General features: G+C 41.2%; 1 protein-coding gene across 8 annotated transcripts in view; it reads left to right on the top strand.

Moving 5' to 3' along the window:
• The window catches only part of clcn3 (chloride channel 3), a 185,833-nt gene that overhangs the window by 152,953 nt on the left and 14,616 nt on the right, over positions 1-18,264 (top strand). For 7 of the 8 annotated variants that reach the window (XM_041185772.1, XM_041185775.1, XM_041185773.1 and 4 more), the window contains 4 exons: positions 1,404-1,949; positions 5,690-5,876; positions 11,711-12,109; positions 15,874-16,090. In XM_041185772.1, the coding sequence (XP_041041706.1) occupies positions 1,404-1,949; positions 5,690-5,876; positions 11,711-12,109; positions 15,874-16,090 (1,349 nt within the window). Of the gene's footprint in view, positions 1-1,403; positions 1,950-5,689; positions 5,877-7,472; positions 7,711-11,710; positions 12,110-15,873; positions 16,091-18,264 lie in introns of those variants that run through there. The other variant, XM_041185780.1, reaches the window with a different exon arrangement.

Genomic DNA, 18,264 nt, shown 5'->3' with positions numbered 1-18,264 from the left:
TCACTCGAGAGTTAAAGTAGAAGCAATCAGGAAAAATAAAGAGGAAACAGAAGGGATAGAATGATTAGAAGTCAAAGCACATGAAACAGACAGCAAAGAGAAGCAGAAGAATTGAAGTGAGGAAATTTTATATCTTACAGCAGCAAACCGAACTTTTCTTGCATGCATACATGACAAGAAGTGTTGAAGCAGGACAATCAACTAGAAACCTTAAGAGAATGAGAGAAGGTAGTTTCCTGGGAAGTAATCATTTCTGACAAAACTGAAATTTGTATTTATGAATAAAAAGTTCATTATTGAAGGAAAGTGCATATAAGTGTTATTGTTGAGTTCTTTTGTGCCGTTTTCTTTGTATGATGGCCCCATGGTGATTTCTTTAGACTGCATCATTTGTCTTTTCGTTATATGCTTTTTGCAGACCCAGGATTGAACAGTTAAGCCAGTTGCTCGAGGATTAAATGTAATCCAGTGCTGCTCTCACACACTCCCTTGAGATCAAACCAAAATAACTAAGTATTTTCTTTACAGAACCTGGTAAAGTTAAAAAATCAATGAATTAAACTGATAAAAGAGTGAAAATTAACTATGATTTATAATATATGGTTGGTTCATCAAGTTCTTGTATTTAAGAAAGTGACTAGTACTGCACTTTGAATTACTGTTGCACAGGGTATTCATGCCCCTTAGTAACAGAATGGGATCTTGAATCATATTCCTCACTTGATTCCTCTGAAGGGGGGAAAAAAGACAGCTTTTAAAGATATCACTAAACAAAATTGCAATGCTATTTTAGGGCAGTCCAAGTAACCTTGCATGCAAGGTTTAGCCAGTTTTAATATGCAACCATAACAAAACCTCATTTGGTCTAAAACATTCTGATAGCATTCATATTGCCTGTTCCTGATATTGCATGTATTTTGATCACCTTGGTGAAGATCAGAGAGGAATTTTCCAGAATTTTTTCCTTATTGGCCCTGGGTTTATCTCCAATCTTTTGCTTCTCTCAGAAGATTACATGACTTTGGGGAGGGTAGGAACTGTCTAGTCATGATGTTGCAGCCATTATGGCCCATGCTTTGTGGACCAGACCTTTTTTAACCTAACCACCATTTTAACATATTCAGATTAGTTTAGAATCCCATTTCAATGAACGCCTCCAAACAGCACCCAGCCTTTACACTCAACATTTTGACCTAATAAATTAAATCATTGGAAAATAAGCCCCTTTATCATGAAATGTATTTCAGGCACTCAGTAGAAACATAAATTTCCCCATTGTTATCAATCCTTCTAAATGGCTTATGTGACTTAATGTGACCAGTTCGTTGCAAATTCTTTATTGAAAAGCGTTTGAAAAATTGAGATGTCCTTTTTAATTACGATTTAAAATCTTTTTCTTTCAGGTTAGCTACTATTTTCCCTTGAAAACTCTCTGGAGATCATTTTTTGCTGCTTTAGTGGCGGCCTTCGTCTTGCGTTCCATTAATCCTTTTGGAAACAGCCGCTTGGTCCTGTTTTACGTGGAGTATCACACGCCGTGGTACTTGTTTGAACTGATCCCTTTCATCCTTCTGGGTGTATTTGGAGGGTTGTGGGGAGCCTTCTTCATCCGCGCTAACATTGCTTGGTGCAGACGTCGGAAAACCACAAAGTTTGGGAAGTTCCCTGTCCTGGAAGTTATTACAGTGACCGTTATCACCGCAGTGGTCGCCTTTCCTAATCAGTACACAAGGAAGAACACTAGTGAGTTGATCAAAGAACTTTTTACTGATTGCGGGCCTCTAGAATCTTCACCCCTCTGCGATTACCAGACAGATGCAAATGTCAGTAAACTGTTGGATGATATTCCGGACCGACCAGCTGGTCAAGGGGTTTATGATGCCATAGGAAAATTGGCATTGGCGCTTATATTTAAGATTATTATGACCATCTTCACATTTGGAATTAAGGTAATCCATTCGTTATCATTGTTCTATCCTCCAGCTAAGTACAAAGTTTAGCTGTTCATAGAGTCTACTAATTTGGCAATTCATACCCTCAATGGTACATTTAAAACAACTGGTGTTTTTAATTTTGATAGGAGTGGACTAAATAACAACATCTGTATACTTAGCCATTTCAACCATCTTTGGTCTAAATCCAAACCACATGTGGCCAGATCCAGAAGGTCAAGATGATAACAGGCATGAAGGGTATCCACTCCCCCTTCCTAAACATGTGCGTGTTCATTCAGCATAACTAAGCCAAGCAGAAAGGGAAGGTAACAGATTTAGTCCCAGGTCTGCGCTGAGTTAAGCGGTGAGTTGATTTCGCAGTGGGTGGGCTGCAGTTGGCCCCTTTCTTCCTGTATCTTGAGGAAGGCAAATTGGCTGGTAGTCTTATTCCTGGTTGTCCTGTAGTCCCTGTTAGAATTGTAAAATAATCATTCAACTCAAAGTGACAGATGAGGGTCCTGGCTGTGAAGGCCCCCACAATTTAATAGTGTGCCTATTCTCACACATGAAGAATTCAAACCTTGTCCTGGTACCAGAATATTAGGAATGGGAGGAGGTCATTTGGCCTCTCAGATCTACTTCACCATCATTTAGTTCTTAGCTGAACTGGAGCTCAACCCCACTTTCCTAACTTTGTTCCATATTCCTCTTTCCACACCTAGCTAACATTTATTTCAGTCTTGAAAGTTTTAATAGTCTGCCAGCACCCACAGCCTTTTGGGGGAGAGAGTTCCAAATTTCTACTGCCCGCTATGTGAAAAAGTGCTTTTTTTTTTTAACCAGTCATTGTGTGAAAAAGTACTTCCTGATTTCATTCCTGAATGGCCGAGCAGCAATGTTAAGGATGTGCCCCCTTGTTCTTGATTTGCCCTACCAGAGGAAATGGTTGCTGTGTATCTACCCTGTCAAATTCTTTTAAAATTTTAAATGCCTATAAAATATCACCCCTCAATCTCCAATACTCAAAGGAATACAGACCAATTTTATGCCATCTGTCCTCATAACTTAATCTTATAAACTCAGGTACCATTATTGCGAGTCTGCATTCTAATCCCCTTCTGGCCAATATATCCTTCCTAAGATGTAGTGATCAAAACAGATACGATCTGGTCAAAGCCCCATACATATGAAGTAATACTTCTTGCACATTGTATTCCAGCTCTCTTGAGATAAAGTCATCATTTGATTGTTTATTTTGTACCTATTGCCTAAAAACAATTTGTTTGCTTGGACTCTCAGATCCTCTTGCTCCTTTACAATCCCTAGTTATTCACTATTTAGAAAATATTCCAATTTATATATTTTAAATGTTGGGAATCTGGGAATTGTCGACATTTAGAGGGATCTGGGTGTCCTTGTAGATTAATCACAGAAAGTTAACATGCAGGAACAGGCAAGGAACTAGAAAATCATATGGTATTTTAGCCTTTATTACAAAGGGATTGGAGTATCAAAGTGAAGAAATCTTATTACAATTGTATAGGGCTTTGATGAGGCCACTATGTGGAAGGATATATTGGCCATCAAGGGGGTTGGAATGTAGCCTTGTCAGAATGGCACTCAAGTTTATAAGATTAAGTACTGTGTACAGTTTTGGTCTCCTTAAAAGAAAAAGAAAGACTTGCATTGATGTAGGCTTTCCTGACCACCTGACATCTCAAAGCGCTTTACAACCAATGCAATACTTTTCAAGTATAGCTACTGTTGTAATGTAGGAAATGCAGCAGCCAATTTGCACACTGCAAACTCCCACAAACGGCAATGATAAATCTGTTTTTTGTGATGTTGCTTGAGGGATAAATATTTTCAAGACACTAGGGATAACTCCCATGCTCTCCTTCTAAATAGTGCCATGGGCTCTTTTACCTCCCTACCACCCCCCCAACTCTGAGGGGGCTACGGGGCCTCAGCTTCATGTGTCATCCGAAAGGTGAGACCCCAAACTGTGCAGCAGTCCCTCAGTGCTGTACTGAAGTATCGACCTTGATTTTTGTGCACAAATCCTGGAGTGGGACTTGAACTCTCAATCTTTTGATTTAGAGGCGATTGTGCTACCAATTATATATTTATCTTGAAGTGCAACAAAGTTTCATGCGACTGATTCCTGAGATGGGATTGTCCTGTGAGGAGTGACTGAGCAGACTGAGCATATATCCGCTGGAATTTAAAAGCATGAGAAGTGATTTAATTAAGACATATAAAGTTCTCACTCTTGATAGGAAACCTGCAGAGAGGCTGTTTCCCCTGGCTTAGGAGTCTGGAACTAAGGGCCACAGTCTCAGTTTAAGGGTTTAGTCATGTAGGACTGAGATGAGAGGTTTCTTCACTCAAATAGTTGCAGATCTTTGGAATTCCATAGCCTAGAGGGCTTTGGATGCTCAGTCATTGAGTACATTCAAGGTTAAGATTGATAGATTTCAACATACTAAGGGAATTGAGGAGTATGGGAATAGTGTAGGAATGTGGAGTTGAGGTAGAAGATCAGCCATAATTGTGTTGAATCATGGTAGAGCAGTTTGAATGGCCTACTTTCCCTCCTGTTTCTTATGTACTTGCGATCAAAGTTGATGACCTTATACTTACCCACATTGAACTCCATTTCCCATAATTTTGCCCAATCACTTGCCTATGTCCATTTGCAACTTCCTGCCCCCATCTTACTATTCCTACTCACTAGTCCTCATAACTTTGTCATCTGCAACTTTTCTGTTTCTTCATTCTAGCCATTAATAAATACGCTGAAAAGATGAGGCCCTGGAACTGGCCCCTGGGACCACTATTGTCCATAATAAAAACAGAAAATGCTGGAAAAACTCAGCATCTGTGGAGAGAGAAACAGGGTTAACATTTCGAGTCCGTATGACTCTTCTTCAGATCTGTTTTCCACATGCTATCTTGATTGTCACTCTCTGTCTCCTACTGCCCAAATCAAAAGACCACTTTCAATTCTATTCTCTGTCATTTTTGCTAATAATCACCTACGTGGAATCTTATCAGAAGCCTTCCGGAAATCATAAAAATAACATCCATAGGTCCTCCCTTGGTTGTGACCTCAAAAAATTCAACTGATTAGTCAATCACCTAGATTAGGCCAGTGACTGGCACCCATGGAGCTGTATCACCATAGGGAATTGGCATCTTTCCAGGAGAAAATTAGCTAACTAGGTAAGTTAAGCCACTTATGATAAATCACTGTCATGGATGATAAATTGAGTTATTACAACATGACGTGAAACTTTTAAAAAAAATATTGAGAATCTGGATAGAGGCTGTGGTTTAAAACAGTATTCCAAAGGCCTGGAATAGACTTTGCATTGGCTGCCCAAAGTAAATGTGTAATTTACACTGTCCTGGTCCATTGTATTTGTCTGAGAATGCGAACTAGAGTAAAAAGTGAGCATTAACAACAAACTTGGAGGAGCAGCATGGCCATGCTAAATGTTGGCCTTCCAGTACATTCTGCTGATGCTGAAAGGAGGCTGGATGTTCCTCCACAGTTTAGATAAGAAATGGTTAAAAATGGTAAATGAAAAGTCTTTAAAACCCACAAGTGCTAATGAGCTCCAATGGATATTGTATGTGTGCAATGTTGACATAGCCCGTGTTATGTAGCATAGCACTAAAATCTTCATAAAAAGATACATTAGCTTGTTTGATTTCTTCGTACCGTATTTTGGGGATTTATTTTTTTGCAGGTACCTTCAGGCCTCTTCATACCAAGCATGGCGATCGGTGCCATTGCTGGTAGGATTGTGGGGATTGCAGTGGAGCAGCTGGCCTACTATCACCATGACTGGTTCATATTTAGCCAATGGTGTAATGTTGGAGCAGACTGTGTTACTCCAGGCCTATATGCAATGGTTGGTGCTGCAGCTTGTTTGGGTAAGTAATCTTCATTGGCAGTGAAGAAATTATATTTTTGAGAGTTTTTCTGAAGATTTGCATAGCTGAAAAGTGTATGGTTTAGCTGATGATTACACATGAGTTTCGCTACGGATAAGGAAGGAGAGGTAGAGGGCAAAACATGTGAAGAGCACCATCTATAAAAAGTTATCTTGTGTTCCTTGCCTGCCACTGGAATGGATAGGTATCCAGAGAATCAATCCACAATTCACTGCGTGCCAAAAAAAAGGAATCAATTATGGATAAAAGCAAAATACTGCGGATGCTGGAAATCGGAAACAAAAACAAAAGTAGCTGGAAAAACTCAGCAGGTCTGACAGCATCTGCGGAGAGGAACACAGTTAACATTTCGAGTCCATATGACTCTTCATCAGAACTAAGGAAATATAGAAATGAGGTGAAATAGAAGTTGGTTGAGGGGGTTTTATCTCCACCTTTTAGCCCATTTCGATCCCTTCCCCACCCCACCCCCACTAGGGCCATCTGTCACTTGTTTGTCCTGCTTTTTACCCTTAATGTCACCATTAGCACATTCCTTAGATAATATCACCACCGTCAACACCCTTTTGTCTGTGACATCTTTGGCAATCTCTTCTTTGCCTCCACCTATCACTGGCCCTCTATTCAGCTCTACCTGTCCCATCCCCCTCAACCAGCTTCTATTTCACCTCATTTCTATATTTCCTTAGTTCTGATGAAGAGTCATACGGACTCGAAATGTTATCTGTGTTCATCTCCGCAGATGCTGTCAGACGTGCTGAGTTTTTCCAGCTATTTTTGTTTTTGAATCAGTTATGGAGTTAACATTTTGTTTTATTCGCTGGGATGTCACAAGAGGCGCTTGACAATTTGGAAGGAGTTTCTGGCCTAGACCAGCAACTCCATGGTCCCTGTTTGATCTGGCAAAGCCCAACCTTTGCCCTCAACTGCCCAATCACTTCCTGATTCGCTAGGGCAAGATAGACAGGTAATTAATTGATCTCTGAAGCAACCCTTGATTCTGATTGATGCAGTTTTTTTTATTGCCATAATCCACTCACTTATTTGCAAGGCAGTTAATTAGAATTTCAGCTTAAACAGCATATGCCTAAAGATATTTACCCATATTGCTTTCCAATTTATTTTGCAGCACTTAGTTTATAAGCATTGAGTCATAACATTTAGACTATTACAATCATTTAGGGCTTTTGAGTACTGATGAGTTTTTGCTATACTTATTCCCAGCAATAAGCAATGTCAAATGCAAAATATTTGTCTATGTTACAGTTGTCCCTTCATATTTACTAAAGTAGTTGTTGCACCATTAGCCAAAATGCAGTGACAGGTTACCTGTTTGCCTCCAAGGACGACATAAAATACTACTTTTCCAAAATTCTGATGTTCACAACTATTCCTGCACTAAATACTGTTCAGCCACCATCCCCATTCTTCCTGCCTACACTGAGCTTCTGTCTCCAACTTGTTGAATTTAAAACCCTCATTCTTCACCTAAAAATCTATAAATTACCTCTTAAAATGTAACTTGGTAATGTATTTAAGCCTGTGTGCCCTCTATTCTTTGTGCTTTGGTCTCAGACAACCACAGAAGTCAATCATTTCAGCCCCTGACATCGGAGTTCCTCAGGGAGTGTCCTAAGCATAAACATATGGCGTGCTTCATTGATGAACTTCCCTCCATCATAAAGTCAGAAGTGGGATTGGCTGCGGATGATTGCAAAATGTTAGGTTCCGTTTGCAACTGCACAGATTATGAAGGAGTCCATGCGCATATGCAAGAAGACCGAGATAACATTCAAGCTTGTGCTGATAAATGGCAAGTAACATGTATGCCACACAACTAGGCAATGACCAACTCCAAAAATATACTCTAACCACCTCCCTTAACATTAAATGGCATTACCATTGTCAAATCTCAAGGGCAGTCAGGGATGAGCAATAAATACTAACCTTGCAAGCAACACTCGCATCTTATGAAGGAATATTAAAAAGAATCCCCCACCATCAACATCCTGGGGGGGGGGGGTCACCATCCCCCTGAGGAACTCCTGCGGTGATGCCTTGTGCAGGGATGAGCAACAAATATGTTGGACTGCCACACAAATACTGAGGCTACAACAATAGGTCAGCAAGTGGTTCATCCCATGACTCTCCAAAGCATTTCCAAGGCACATGCACAAAACACAAGTCGGAGAGAGTGCGATTAAATACTCTTTGCTGGATTGAAAATGTGCTGGAATATCCTGGATGAGTGCAGCTTCAACAACACTGAAAAAGCTTGACACCATCCAGTACAAAGCAGCCCGCTTGATTATCACCCCATCTACTAGCTTAAACATTCACTCCCTCCACCACCAACACACAGTGGCTGCGGTTTGTAATGTGCAAGGTGCACTGCAGTAACTTGCCAAGGCTTCTTCAATAGCACCTTTCAAACCCGTGATCTCTACCATTTAGAAGAACAAGGACAGCAAGCACAAGGGAATGTCACTATCTCTGAGTTCCCTTCTAAGTCGCACACCATCCTAATTTGGAAATGTATCACTCTTCGGTTATTGATGCTGAGTCCAGGAACTCCCACCCAAACAGCACTGCAGGAGCACTACACGGACTGCCACAGTTCAAAAAGGTGGATCACCACCACTTTCTCAAGGACAATTAGGGACAGGCAATAAATACTGGCCGTGCTAGAGATGTACACATCCTGTAAATGAAAAAAAAAGTTAGCACGTTAGACTGCTTTGCCTGTGTTTCTTGTTTACAGGGGCCATAATTTGTACTTTAAACCTTTGGGAGTCCAGCACTCTGCAATTTGAAAATGCTCTTCTCATTTAAAAACCAAGCTCATGAATTACAGAATTCCTTCAGTAGCATTACACAGGTTGCAGAACCTGTTTCACAATCATTACTGAGACATTCAGGAACATGCTGGTCTTTGCATTGCTGAAGTTGGAACTTCAGGTAGGCATTGACATCTCAGAGCCTATGCTATTCCAAGTAACTGTTTAGTTTCCCTTTTCTGGAGAACATCTATACACCGATTCCTCAGTTACATGATCGACCCCTAAAGTGCCATGTGCCGATCTGCACGTTTATGATTCTTTACCTGAGCACTGCTGTAACATTCAAATAAAAACTAGCGCCGGCAGCAGCTCTAAAGAAGAGAGGTGGGCTTGTAGCTTTGTTTTGATAATAGACTAGCCCACAGCTTTAGTTTCATGGACTAGTTTGACATAAATTTGTATAAAAATTCAAAGCTGTGTGTATGTTCATTAGGTGATTATCTAATCAGTGGAGGAAACATGAGGTAATAGGTAAAACATGAGCCTTGAAATTTGCCAAAAGAAGTGAAACTCTAATACAATGTTGACCAAAACGATTGATTGAAAACTGCCATAAGGAGCCCATTTGCCAAGCAAATTAGGTTGGACCCATCACCACCAAAAGTCAGTTCAAAACATTCTGTTAGCTGTACTCTGGAGGTGACCTTTGTTAATGAGGAAGCTTCAGGCTACTTCCCTAAACTTGCTAAAAACAAGTGATGAGTACAAATAATTGAAGCACTGCCAGTAAGTTTGAAGAGAATGCTCAATCTCCCACCATTGCAGATGGGCAAAATATTCTGTATTGTGAGGAGTGCTGCCTGTGACATTAAACCAAAGTCCCACCTTCCATGAAATTCAGCCCTTCATGTCTGTGCTGGCGCAGAGAGAAACTAAGCTAATCCCACCCCCTGACCCTTTCCCCATAGCATTGCAATTTTCTTCCCCTTAGGTGCTCATTCTATTCCCTCTTGATTACCCAGCTTGTATCTTCCTCCGCCACACTCTCAGAGAGCGCATTCCAGATCCTAACCACTTGCTGTGTAAAAATGTTTTCCCCCCACCACGTTGTTGGTTCTTTTGCCAAATTGATGTCCTCTGGCTCTGCACCTCTTCGCCTTTTCTTGATTCTAGCAATGGTATCAAAATAGGAGATTTGGGCATTGAAAACCTACCGAGTGTTAATTGACTCGTGTTAATGACTGCTAAAATAATTTACATAGGAATTTTACAAAGCCTATGAACTAGCCCACTAAAAATACCGCACCGCAGAGCATCAAATCATTAGTGTTCTTGTCCTTGGATTAGAATAATCTGCATGTTATCAGAGCAATTTCTAAACCTAGAGGAGTGAAAGTAAGAACTGCACAGCAGTCCGTCAGTACCTGTAAAGAGGGAAAAAAACAGGTTAACATTTTGGATGGAAATTCTTCGCCAGATTTCTGGAGAGATTTGTCAGAATGTTTCTTTTCAGATTTTGCAGCTTTTCAAAAAGTGAAACTCAAACTTGAAGATCCCAGTAGGCTTTGAATTTTGCTGGAGGAGATGTTGTAAAACAGGAAGCATTTGGGTCGAACAAACAAATATTAAATTGTGTGTGTATGACGCAATTTTTGCGGAAAGATTACAGAACATTTCCTGTTTGCCTGCAATTTCTTGTCAGACCCAGATCTGTGGCATGCTTCACAGCAGATTCTAAGGTTGTCATCTGCCTGGAGAAATTGAGTTTGACGTGCTTGAAACTCAGATTAAACTGTAGCTCCATGTTATCTTGTTGAGCTCCGTTTTGGGAAAGTCCTGTATTGGTCAATGAATATGCTATTCTGACGACCTTTGACCCAGAAGCAGTAAAGTGAGGAAAATTTGTAATTTCTTGAAAAGGTCTGTGGAATCTGTAATTGTTTTTAAGAATGTGTGAAAAGGACTTTTAAGGGTTTGCATCCATTGTAATTTCCTTTGGTCATAAAAAATATTAGTCCATGCGACCCTTGACCTAGAAGCAATACAAACAGAAGGAAGTTAAGAAAGAAGCCATGTGGCTGGCAGACACAAAAGAGGGCTACAAGTAAAGGAGCTGGAGGGTGAAAGCAAAGAGCATACAGCTGCAGTCACAAAGAAAAAGTGCAGACAGACCCGGAAAGAGGAACGCAGAATTCTTGTGAGGAGAAGAAGCAAATCTCTCTCAGGAAGAGGGTCGTATTTTCTGTTTGGCAGAAAAGGAGACAGGAGCTCTTTGGAGATACTGTGTGAGCTGGCTAAAAAGGTCTCAAACCCGGAAAGCTGCGTGAATAGCTTGAAGACGCTAAAGAGCTTGGTGTTTTCCTAGAAGTGGCCAAAACTTGAACCAGGGTATTATTGGTTGGTCAGTTGAAAAGGAAATCTGGAAAGCTACACCATCAGGACTGTCATGACCCGAGGAAGAGAGGATTTGTAGAAGTGTGCGTTGCTGGTGATAATCATACCCTTGAAACTTGAAGGTAAAAGCTGTTGTCAGATAGGACTTCTGACCTACCCTGCGTGAATAAAGAACAGCATAGTGAGCAACTGTGCAGCTATACAGTGCCATGTTTGTGTGGGGAGTGATGCAGGGTGCTGGTCATCTTGTAAGACATAGCTATGTTGCATTGACTATTTAAAAAGCAATTGCCCTTTTAGTTGAAATATCATTCAACTTCATTTTTAATTTACATTGATTCTGATTTTTTTTAAAGGATAAGTTATAAAAAGTGAAATCTGGCTGGTAATTTCTTCTCTGGGGGTCTTTTTGATAAATTTGGTTATGTTGGTTCATTGGTTCTCCACAGGGATTGTAACAATATACAATGGTTCTAGAAAAAGGATGACTTCTCACCAGTGTGAAATTCTCTCTCTGTTCCTCACCATAAGTGTGAAGGAGATGTAGTAGCTTATTGAATGCAAAATGTGACAAAATAGGGGATGGATGGAGAATGAGTGTACATATTTTTTAAACTAATTTTTTCCATTGTTTTATAGGTGGTGTGACGCGGATGACAGTTTCCCTCGTGGTAATTGTATTCGAGCTGACTGGTGGACTGGAATACATTGTCCCTCTCATGGCAGCTGTAATGACCAGCAAGTGGGTGGGTGATGCATTTGGCAGGGAAGGCATCTACGAATCGCACATCCGCCTGAATGGATATCCATTCCTGGACGCTAAAGAAGAGTTCACTCATACAACGTTGGCTGCGGATGTGATGAGGCCTCGGAGAAATGAGACTCCTCTTTCGGTCCTGACGCAGGATGACATGACAGTTGAAGACTTAGAAACGACGATTAATGAAACGACGTACAACGGTTTTCCTGTCATTGTATCAAAAGAATCTCAAAGACTAGTTGGATTTGCCCTACGAAGAGATATAACTATTGCATTAGGTACGGGTTGACTATTCCCATGTATCTTCAACAGTGTTACAATGACATGCATATGTGGAATCTGCTAGTTAAATAGTGGACCTGAACATTTTAGTTAGGAATTGTGAGCTCACTTCTCAAGAAAACCCCATGACCTTGCCACCTCATGTGGACTCGTTAGTCCCATTGCATCATTCACAGATAAGGCCATCACTGATCACTACCTTCCATCATTCTCCACCCATATCCCCCTCCATGTCCCAGACCGACCTTCTCCTGAGTCCACCCCTGGACAAACTATCCTCCGATTCACTTACAGGTGTATCTTCAAAATCTCAACTGTTTAACCTTTGGTCTTCCATTTTCCACAACATTTCTACAGCTATTGATTTGCTCAACCACACTCTCTCACCTCCACCTTTGATGACCCAGTCCCCAATTAAACCATTACTGTGCCTCGCCCCGGCTGCTACCCCCAAGTACAGTTCTCATCTACGCTTCATTGCCCAAGGAACACAAACTGAAAAGGATATGGTGGATAGCTGGTTCAGTCATTCACTGCCAGATCCGGCTGAATCAAATAAAGCACTGTCAGCTTCTGCTCTTGTCTGCTGATTTGTTCACTACTTGGAATGCAAAGATAATCCCTGGCTTCTTTTCTATATTGAAAATTGCCTTTTAAACCCCTCTCCGCTGTCTCATCCACCCTCACCTCGAATAATAGGGGTAAAGGAGCTCATGCACATCTTTGTCGCTATGATCATCTCGATCATGTTCAACTCCATCAACTCCAATCAGTTGCATCTGTCATGTTCTTGCCATCTACTAGCTAGCCCACTGGGAGAAACCTGTTCTCAAGTTCCCCCCTGCCCAAGCTCTGAACTCTCATCTTTCCCTAGTTTCTTTCTTAACTTCCCTCAAGCCCTCTCCAAGCTCATCTTGTCCACGAGAATCACTCACTGCTCCCTTGAACCTATTCCCACTAAAACATTCCCCACCCCTGGTCCCATGTTAGCTGATATTGTTAATTGTGAGGTCCTTGTCTCTTTTAAATCAGCCATTGTCACACCTCTCAAAATAAACCCTTGACCCCACCATCCTTTCAAACTACTGCCCGATCTCACAACATCACTTTTCCAAAGCTCTTGAACATGTTGTCATCTCCCAAATACGTACCCATCTTTCCCAGATGTTTCAATCCCTCCAGTCGGGTTTCGTCCCTGCCATAGTACTGAAATAGCTTTTGCAAAGTCATAATCATGTGGCTTTGGCATGGTTGAGCACACCATCCTCCTCCAGTTTGCCTCCACTGTCATCCAGTTGGAGGGGATTGCTCTCAGCTGATTCACCAGTGCATCACCTGCAATGGCTTCTCTGAATGGCCTACCCCTAATTCTGTTTCTTGTGTTCTAATGACCTTATGATTTCCCTGCTGTTGCACCAACGTTCTATCCTTGGCCACCTGCTATTTCTCATCTACCTACCCCTTGGCAACATCATCCAAAAATACATTAGCTTTCACATGGATGCTGATGACACTCGGCTCTGTCTCACCACCACCACCGCCTCGCAACTCTTCTACTGTTACTAAATTATCAGACTATGTATCTGACATCCAGCACTACATGAACAGAAATTTCCTCCAGTTAAATATTGGGAAGACTAAATTCATTGTTTTCAGTCCCCACTCCAAACTTTGCCCATCTTAACTCGTCTGCTGGTGAAACTCTCATTTACGAATTTGTTAACACTAAACGTGACTATTTCAATACTTCTTGGCTAGTCTCCCGCATTCTATCCTCCATAAACTTGAGGTCATCCAAAACTCTGCTGCCTTTGTTTTAACTAACACCAAGTCCTTTCATCTCTCACCCTGTGCTCCTGGTAAAGCAATGTCTTGCTTTTAAAATTGTCATCCTTGTTTTCCAATCCCTCCATGGCCTCGCTCCTCCCTATTTCTGTAATCTCCTCCAGCTCCACAATCCTCCCTGATATCAGCATTCATCTAATTCTGGCCTTCAGGGCATTGGTGAGACCGCACCTTGAATACCTTGTGCTGTTTTGGTCTCCTTATTTAAGGAAGGATGTAACTGCATTGGAGGTGGTTCAAAGGCGGTTTACTAGATTGATACCCGGAATGAGTGGGTTGTGTTATAAGAAAACGTTGGACAGACCAGGCTTGTTTCCACTGGAGTTTAGAAGAGTGAAGGGTGATTTGATTGAAGTATAAAAGATGCTGAACGGGATCCTTGACAAGGTGGACGTTGAAAGGATGTTTCCTCTTGTGGGTGAGTCCAGAACTAGGGAGCACTGTTTTAAAATTAGGGGTCGTCCTTTTAGGACAGAGATGAGGAGAAATTTTTTCTTTCAGAGGGTTGTGTGACTTTGGAACTCTCTGCCTCTGAAGGTGGTGGAGGCGGAGTATTTTTAAGGCAGAGGTAGATAGATTCTTGTTAGGCAAGGGAATCAAAGGTTATTGGGGTTAGATGGGAATGTGGAAATCGAAACACAGGAAGATTAGGCACAATCTTATTGAATAGTGGAGCAGACTCATGGGGCCGAATGGTCTACTCCTGTTCCTATTTCTTACGTTCTTTTGAGCGTTCCCGATTTGAAATCGTCCCATCATTGATGACCGTGACTTCAGTTGCCTAGGCCATAACCTCTGGAATTTCCTCCCTACTCTACCTTGCTTTCCTCCTTTAAGGCACTTCTTAAAATCTACCCCTTTCACCAAGCTTTTGGACATCTGACTTAATATATCTCTTTATGTGGCTTGATGTCATTTTATTTTATAATACTTCTGTGAAGCACCTTGTGGAGGTTTATTACCTTAAAAGTGGCATATAATTATAAGTTGTTATTGAAATCATTCTTCTGCTTTGTCAAATGCTGTAACCTCAAACCATTATTATCTGCAGCTCGCTCACACCGCCCCCCCCTTTCTTTCCTCATTTCTGAAGATTGTCACTAGTACACTGTTGCAATTCCGCTGGAAGTTCTCCAGTACCTCACCAGTCATATGTGTTATAATAATATAAGCACCAATCGCTCATAAGGGATTGTGCAAATCCATTGTGAGTTAATTTATTAAGAACAGGCACATGTGAACATATATACATCGTTAGAGAGCCTGAGGATATCAGAGCTGCAGAGCTGTGTTCTGTCAAATTGTATGACACAATTCCCTTAGAATGATGGCATGCTGCTATCCCTTGAAGGCATTTTATAACATTACCCAATATTAGTGAATGGTACCCAATAATATGTGAACCTAAACAGTTGACAGGCCATTCATCCATGGGTGCATCACAAGTGAGTTCTCTTAACAGGACAGCCACACATAAATGTTCCAGCAGCCATCACAGAATTGTAATTTATAGCTACAGGATACCATCTCCTTCCAGCACAGAGGAGTTCGATATAAATTGGAAAGGGGAGAAAAGGACAGTGGAAACCCTGAAGTAGTCATTCCTGACCATGTCTCCTGCAGTAGATTGCTCTCAGTGCAGTCAGTAAGTTCTTGATTGTTGCTGCACACTGATTGAAAATAACGAGTGCAGGTACTGTTTCAATAGACTGTAAATTAGAAAGTGTAGTTAAATGGTGCAAGAAGAATGTTTGCTGAAGTAATCAAAAGCCCCATATCCTGAGTTACTGGCTGTGACGGGCGGGAGCAGGATGTGCAGTGGAAATTGAAGAACAACAAAAAAACAAGCAAAAATGATATCTTTTGACTGCTGTGGTTATTAATTTCGTGATTTTCTTTGCTCTCACTTGTTTAGAAAACGCCAGAAGAAAACAAGAAGGTATTGTCAGCAGTTCAAGGGTTCACTTTACCCAACACGCCCCAACGCTTCCAGCAGACAGTCCACGTCCACTGAAGCTACGGAGCATTCTTGATATGAGTCCTTTCACAGTTACAGATCATACACCTATGGAGATTGTGGTGGACATCTTTCGGAAACTGGGCCTGAGGCAGTGCCTTGTAACTCATAATGGGTAAGTCTAATGTGGCCCTGAATCACACCTGAGAGAAAATGTAATGCATTAGTGGTTGTGGTTGCAAAGACCAGTTGGGATGTCCGTATTTGCACTGTGGTTTAATACACAACTTAAAGCTACGTTCCTGTACATTTTTAAAATGGGTAGGTATCTATACTTGTAAAAACTAGACAATACAAGATTCTGCTAGAAATGGAGATGAGAAAGACTTTTCAAACTATTTATATACTTGAGCTGAGAAATCAGCTAAGAGGGTGGGGGTGTGTAAAACGTTCTTTTTAATTTGATGGTGTTCAAGCTAATCTGTTTTTTTTCCTGTGTAAGGGGGTACACAGTGGAAAGTTCAGTCCATTGTCGTTCACCCTACAAAGACACACACACACACACACACACACACACACACACACACACACACACACACACACGGACACACACAGACAGACAGACAGGATTTGCCATCATTCTTTAGGAAAGAAGCTCACTTCCTTCTGCAGCCAGTTTAATAGGTGATGCTCTCCCTTTTTGTTGTCTACAAGGCTACGTTCTCTTCTGCTCTTAATTAAACTGCTCTCCTCGTCTTTATGTATTCCTGTCAACAGTAGTTTTAATTGTCGCCTGTTCACCACAAAATAGTTTGTTGTTTCAGTTTTTTCCCCCATCTACTTATTAAGATGGAATTAGTGTATATGATGATACAGGTAAGGAGAATAAAGGAAGAAGATCTGTAATTTACACATGCATTACACAGAAGAAATCTCCCCCTGCCCATATAGTTTTCTTAACAGTATGTCTTCACTTAAATTTTGATGTTGCTTGTGTAGGCTTTTGGGGGATAGGCAGTAGATCTTGCTTTGTATCAGTACTCAGAATGGCAAGAAGATAGCCTAGTTTTTCCCCCAGGGAAAAGGTATAACAATGATGAGGAAGGGGATAGGAGGGGAGATAAAGAGAAGATTTCTCCTTACTATCATCAGCAGGAAAAAAAAATCTATTTCTTACTCTGGAATGTACACATTTCTTCTAATTGTGGCTCTTTCCTAACCTCCCACCATTTGTCACAAAGGCTGAATTCCAAACCACTTCAGGAGATGCCTCACTACCACTTGATTATTTCAGGATTATACAGTTTGAATGCTCTGATTTCTGAATGTAGGGGAAAGCAAATTTGGGCATGAAACTGCATCCAAATCCTGCAACTAATGACATTCACATTGTCTAATGGAAATCACTTGTCAGGCTACTGAAGTTAAATCTTCTTACACAATAGTCACTGACATGAATGTCTGAAGGTCAAAATGAAATTGGAAGCATTCAACATCTTTAAAAGGGTGATTTGCAGAGTTGTAGATTGCAGCTACAGCTTCCGCTTCATCTCACAATGTGAACAATTGAAGGCACACATTCCCTGATAAGTAAGAGATGTGCACGCTTTGATTTCTTCTTTGCTTCAATTAAAGAAATTTCAAAATATCCAGAATCTTATCATGGCTGCAAGATAATTTCACCAAAAAGGAACAACTTGATTCTTTATTCCTGGCATCAACAATTCACCAACTTGGCGTTGTCAGTTAACAGAAGTTCCAGGCACCCCTCTATTTTTAGTGTTCAAACATCAAGACCAGTATTTGTCGCCCGTCTTCAGTTGCACTGACAAGGAGATGGTGGGCCACTTGCTGCAGTCTGTGATTATTTTTATTCATTCATGGAATGTGGGCATCAGTATCAAAGGCAGCATTTATTGCCCATTCCCAATTGCCCTTTAGAAGGTGGTGGTGCGTCGCCTTCTTGAATTGCTGTAGTCAGTGTGTGAAGGAATTCCTACAGTGCTTTGTTAGGGAGTCCTAGGATTTTGCCCCAGCGACAAAGGAACACATATATTTCCAAGTAAGTATGGTGTATGATTTGGAGGAGAACTCATAGGTTGCTGTGTTCCCATGAGTCTGTTTGCCTTCTGGATGTTAGAGGTTGCAGGTTTGGGATGTGCTTTTGAAGGAGCCTTGCTGAGTTACTGCAGTGGAGTTGGCAGCCACTGTGTCTTGGTGGTGGAAGCGAGTGAATGTTTAAGGTGGTGGATGGGCTGCCAATCAAGCAACTGCTTTGTCCTGGATGGTGTCGAGCTTCTTGAGTGTTGTTCGATGAGTGCAGCTCCAAGCAAGTGGAGAGTATTCCAT

Source organism: Carcharodon carcharias, chromosome 4 (genome assembly GCF_017639515.1).
Source record: "Carcharodon carcharias isolate sCarCar2 chromosome 4, sCarCar2.pri, whole genome shotgun sequence".
NCBI classification, from domain to species: domain Eukaryota; kingdom Metazoa; phylum Chordata; class Chondrichthyes; order Lamniformes; family Lamnidae; genus Carcharodon; species Carcharodon carcharias.
This window is presented reverse-complemented; position numbering and strand designations above follow the sequence as displayed.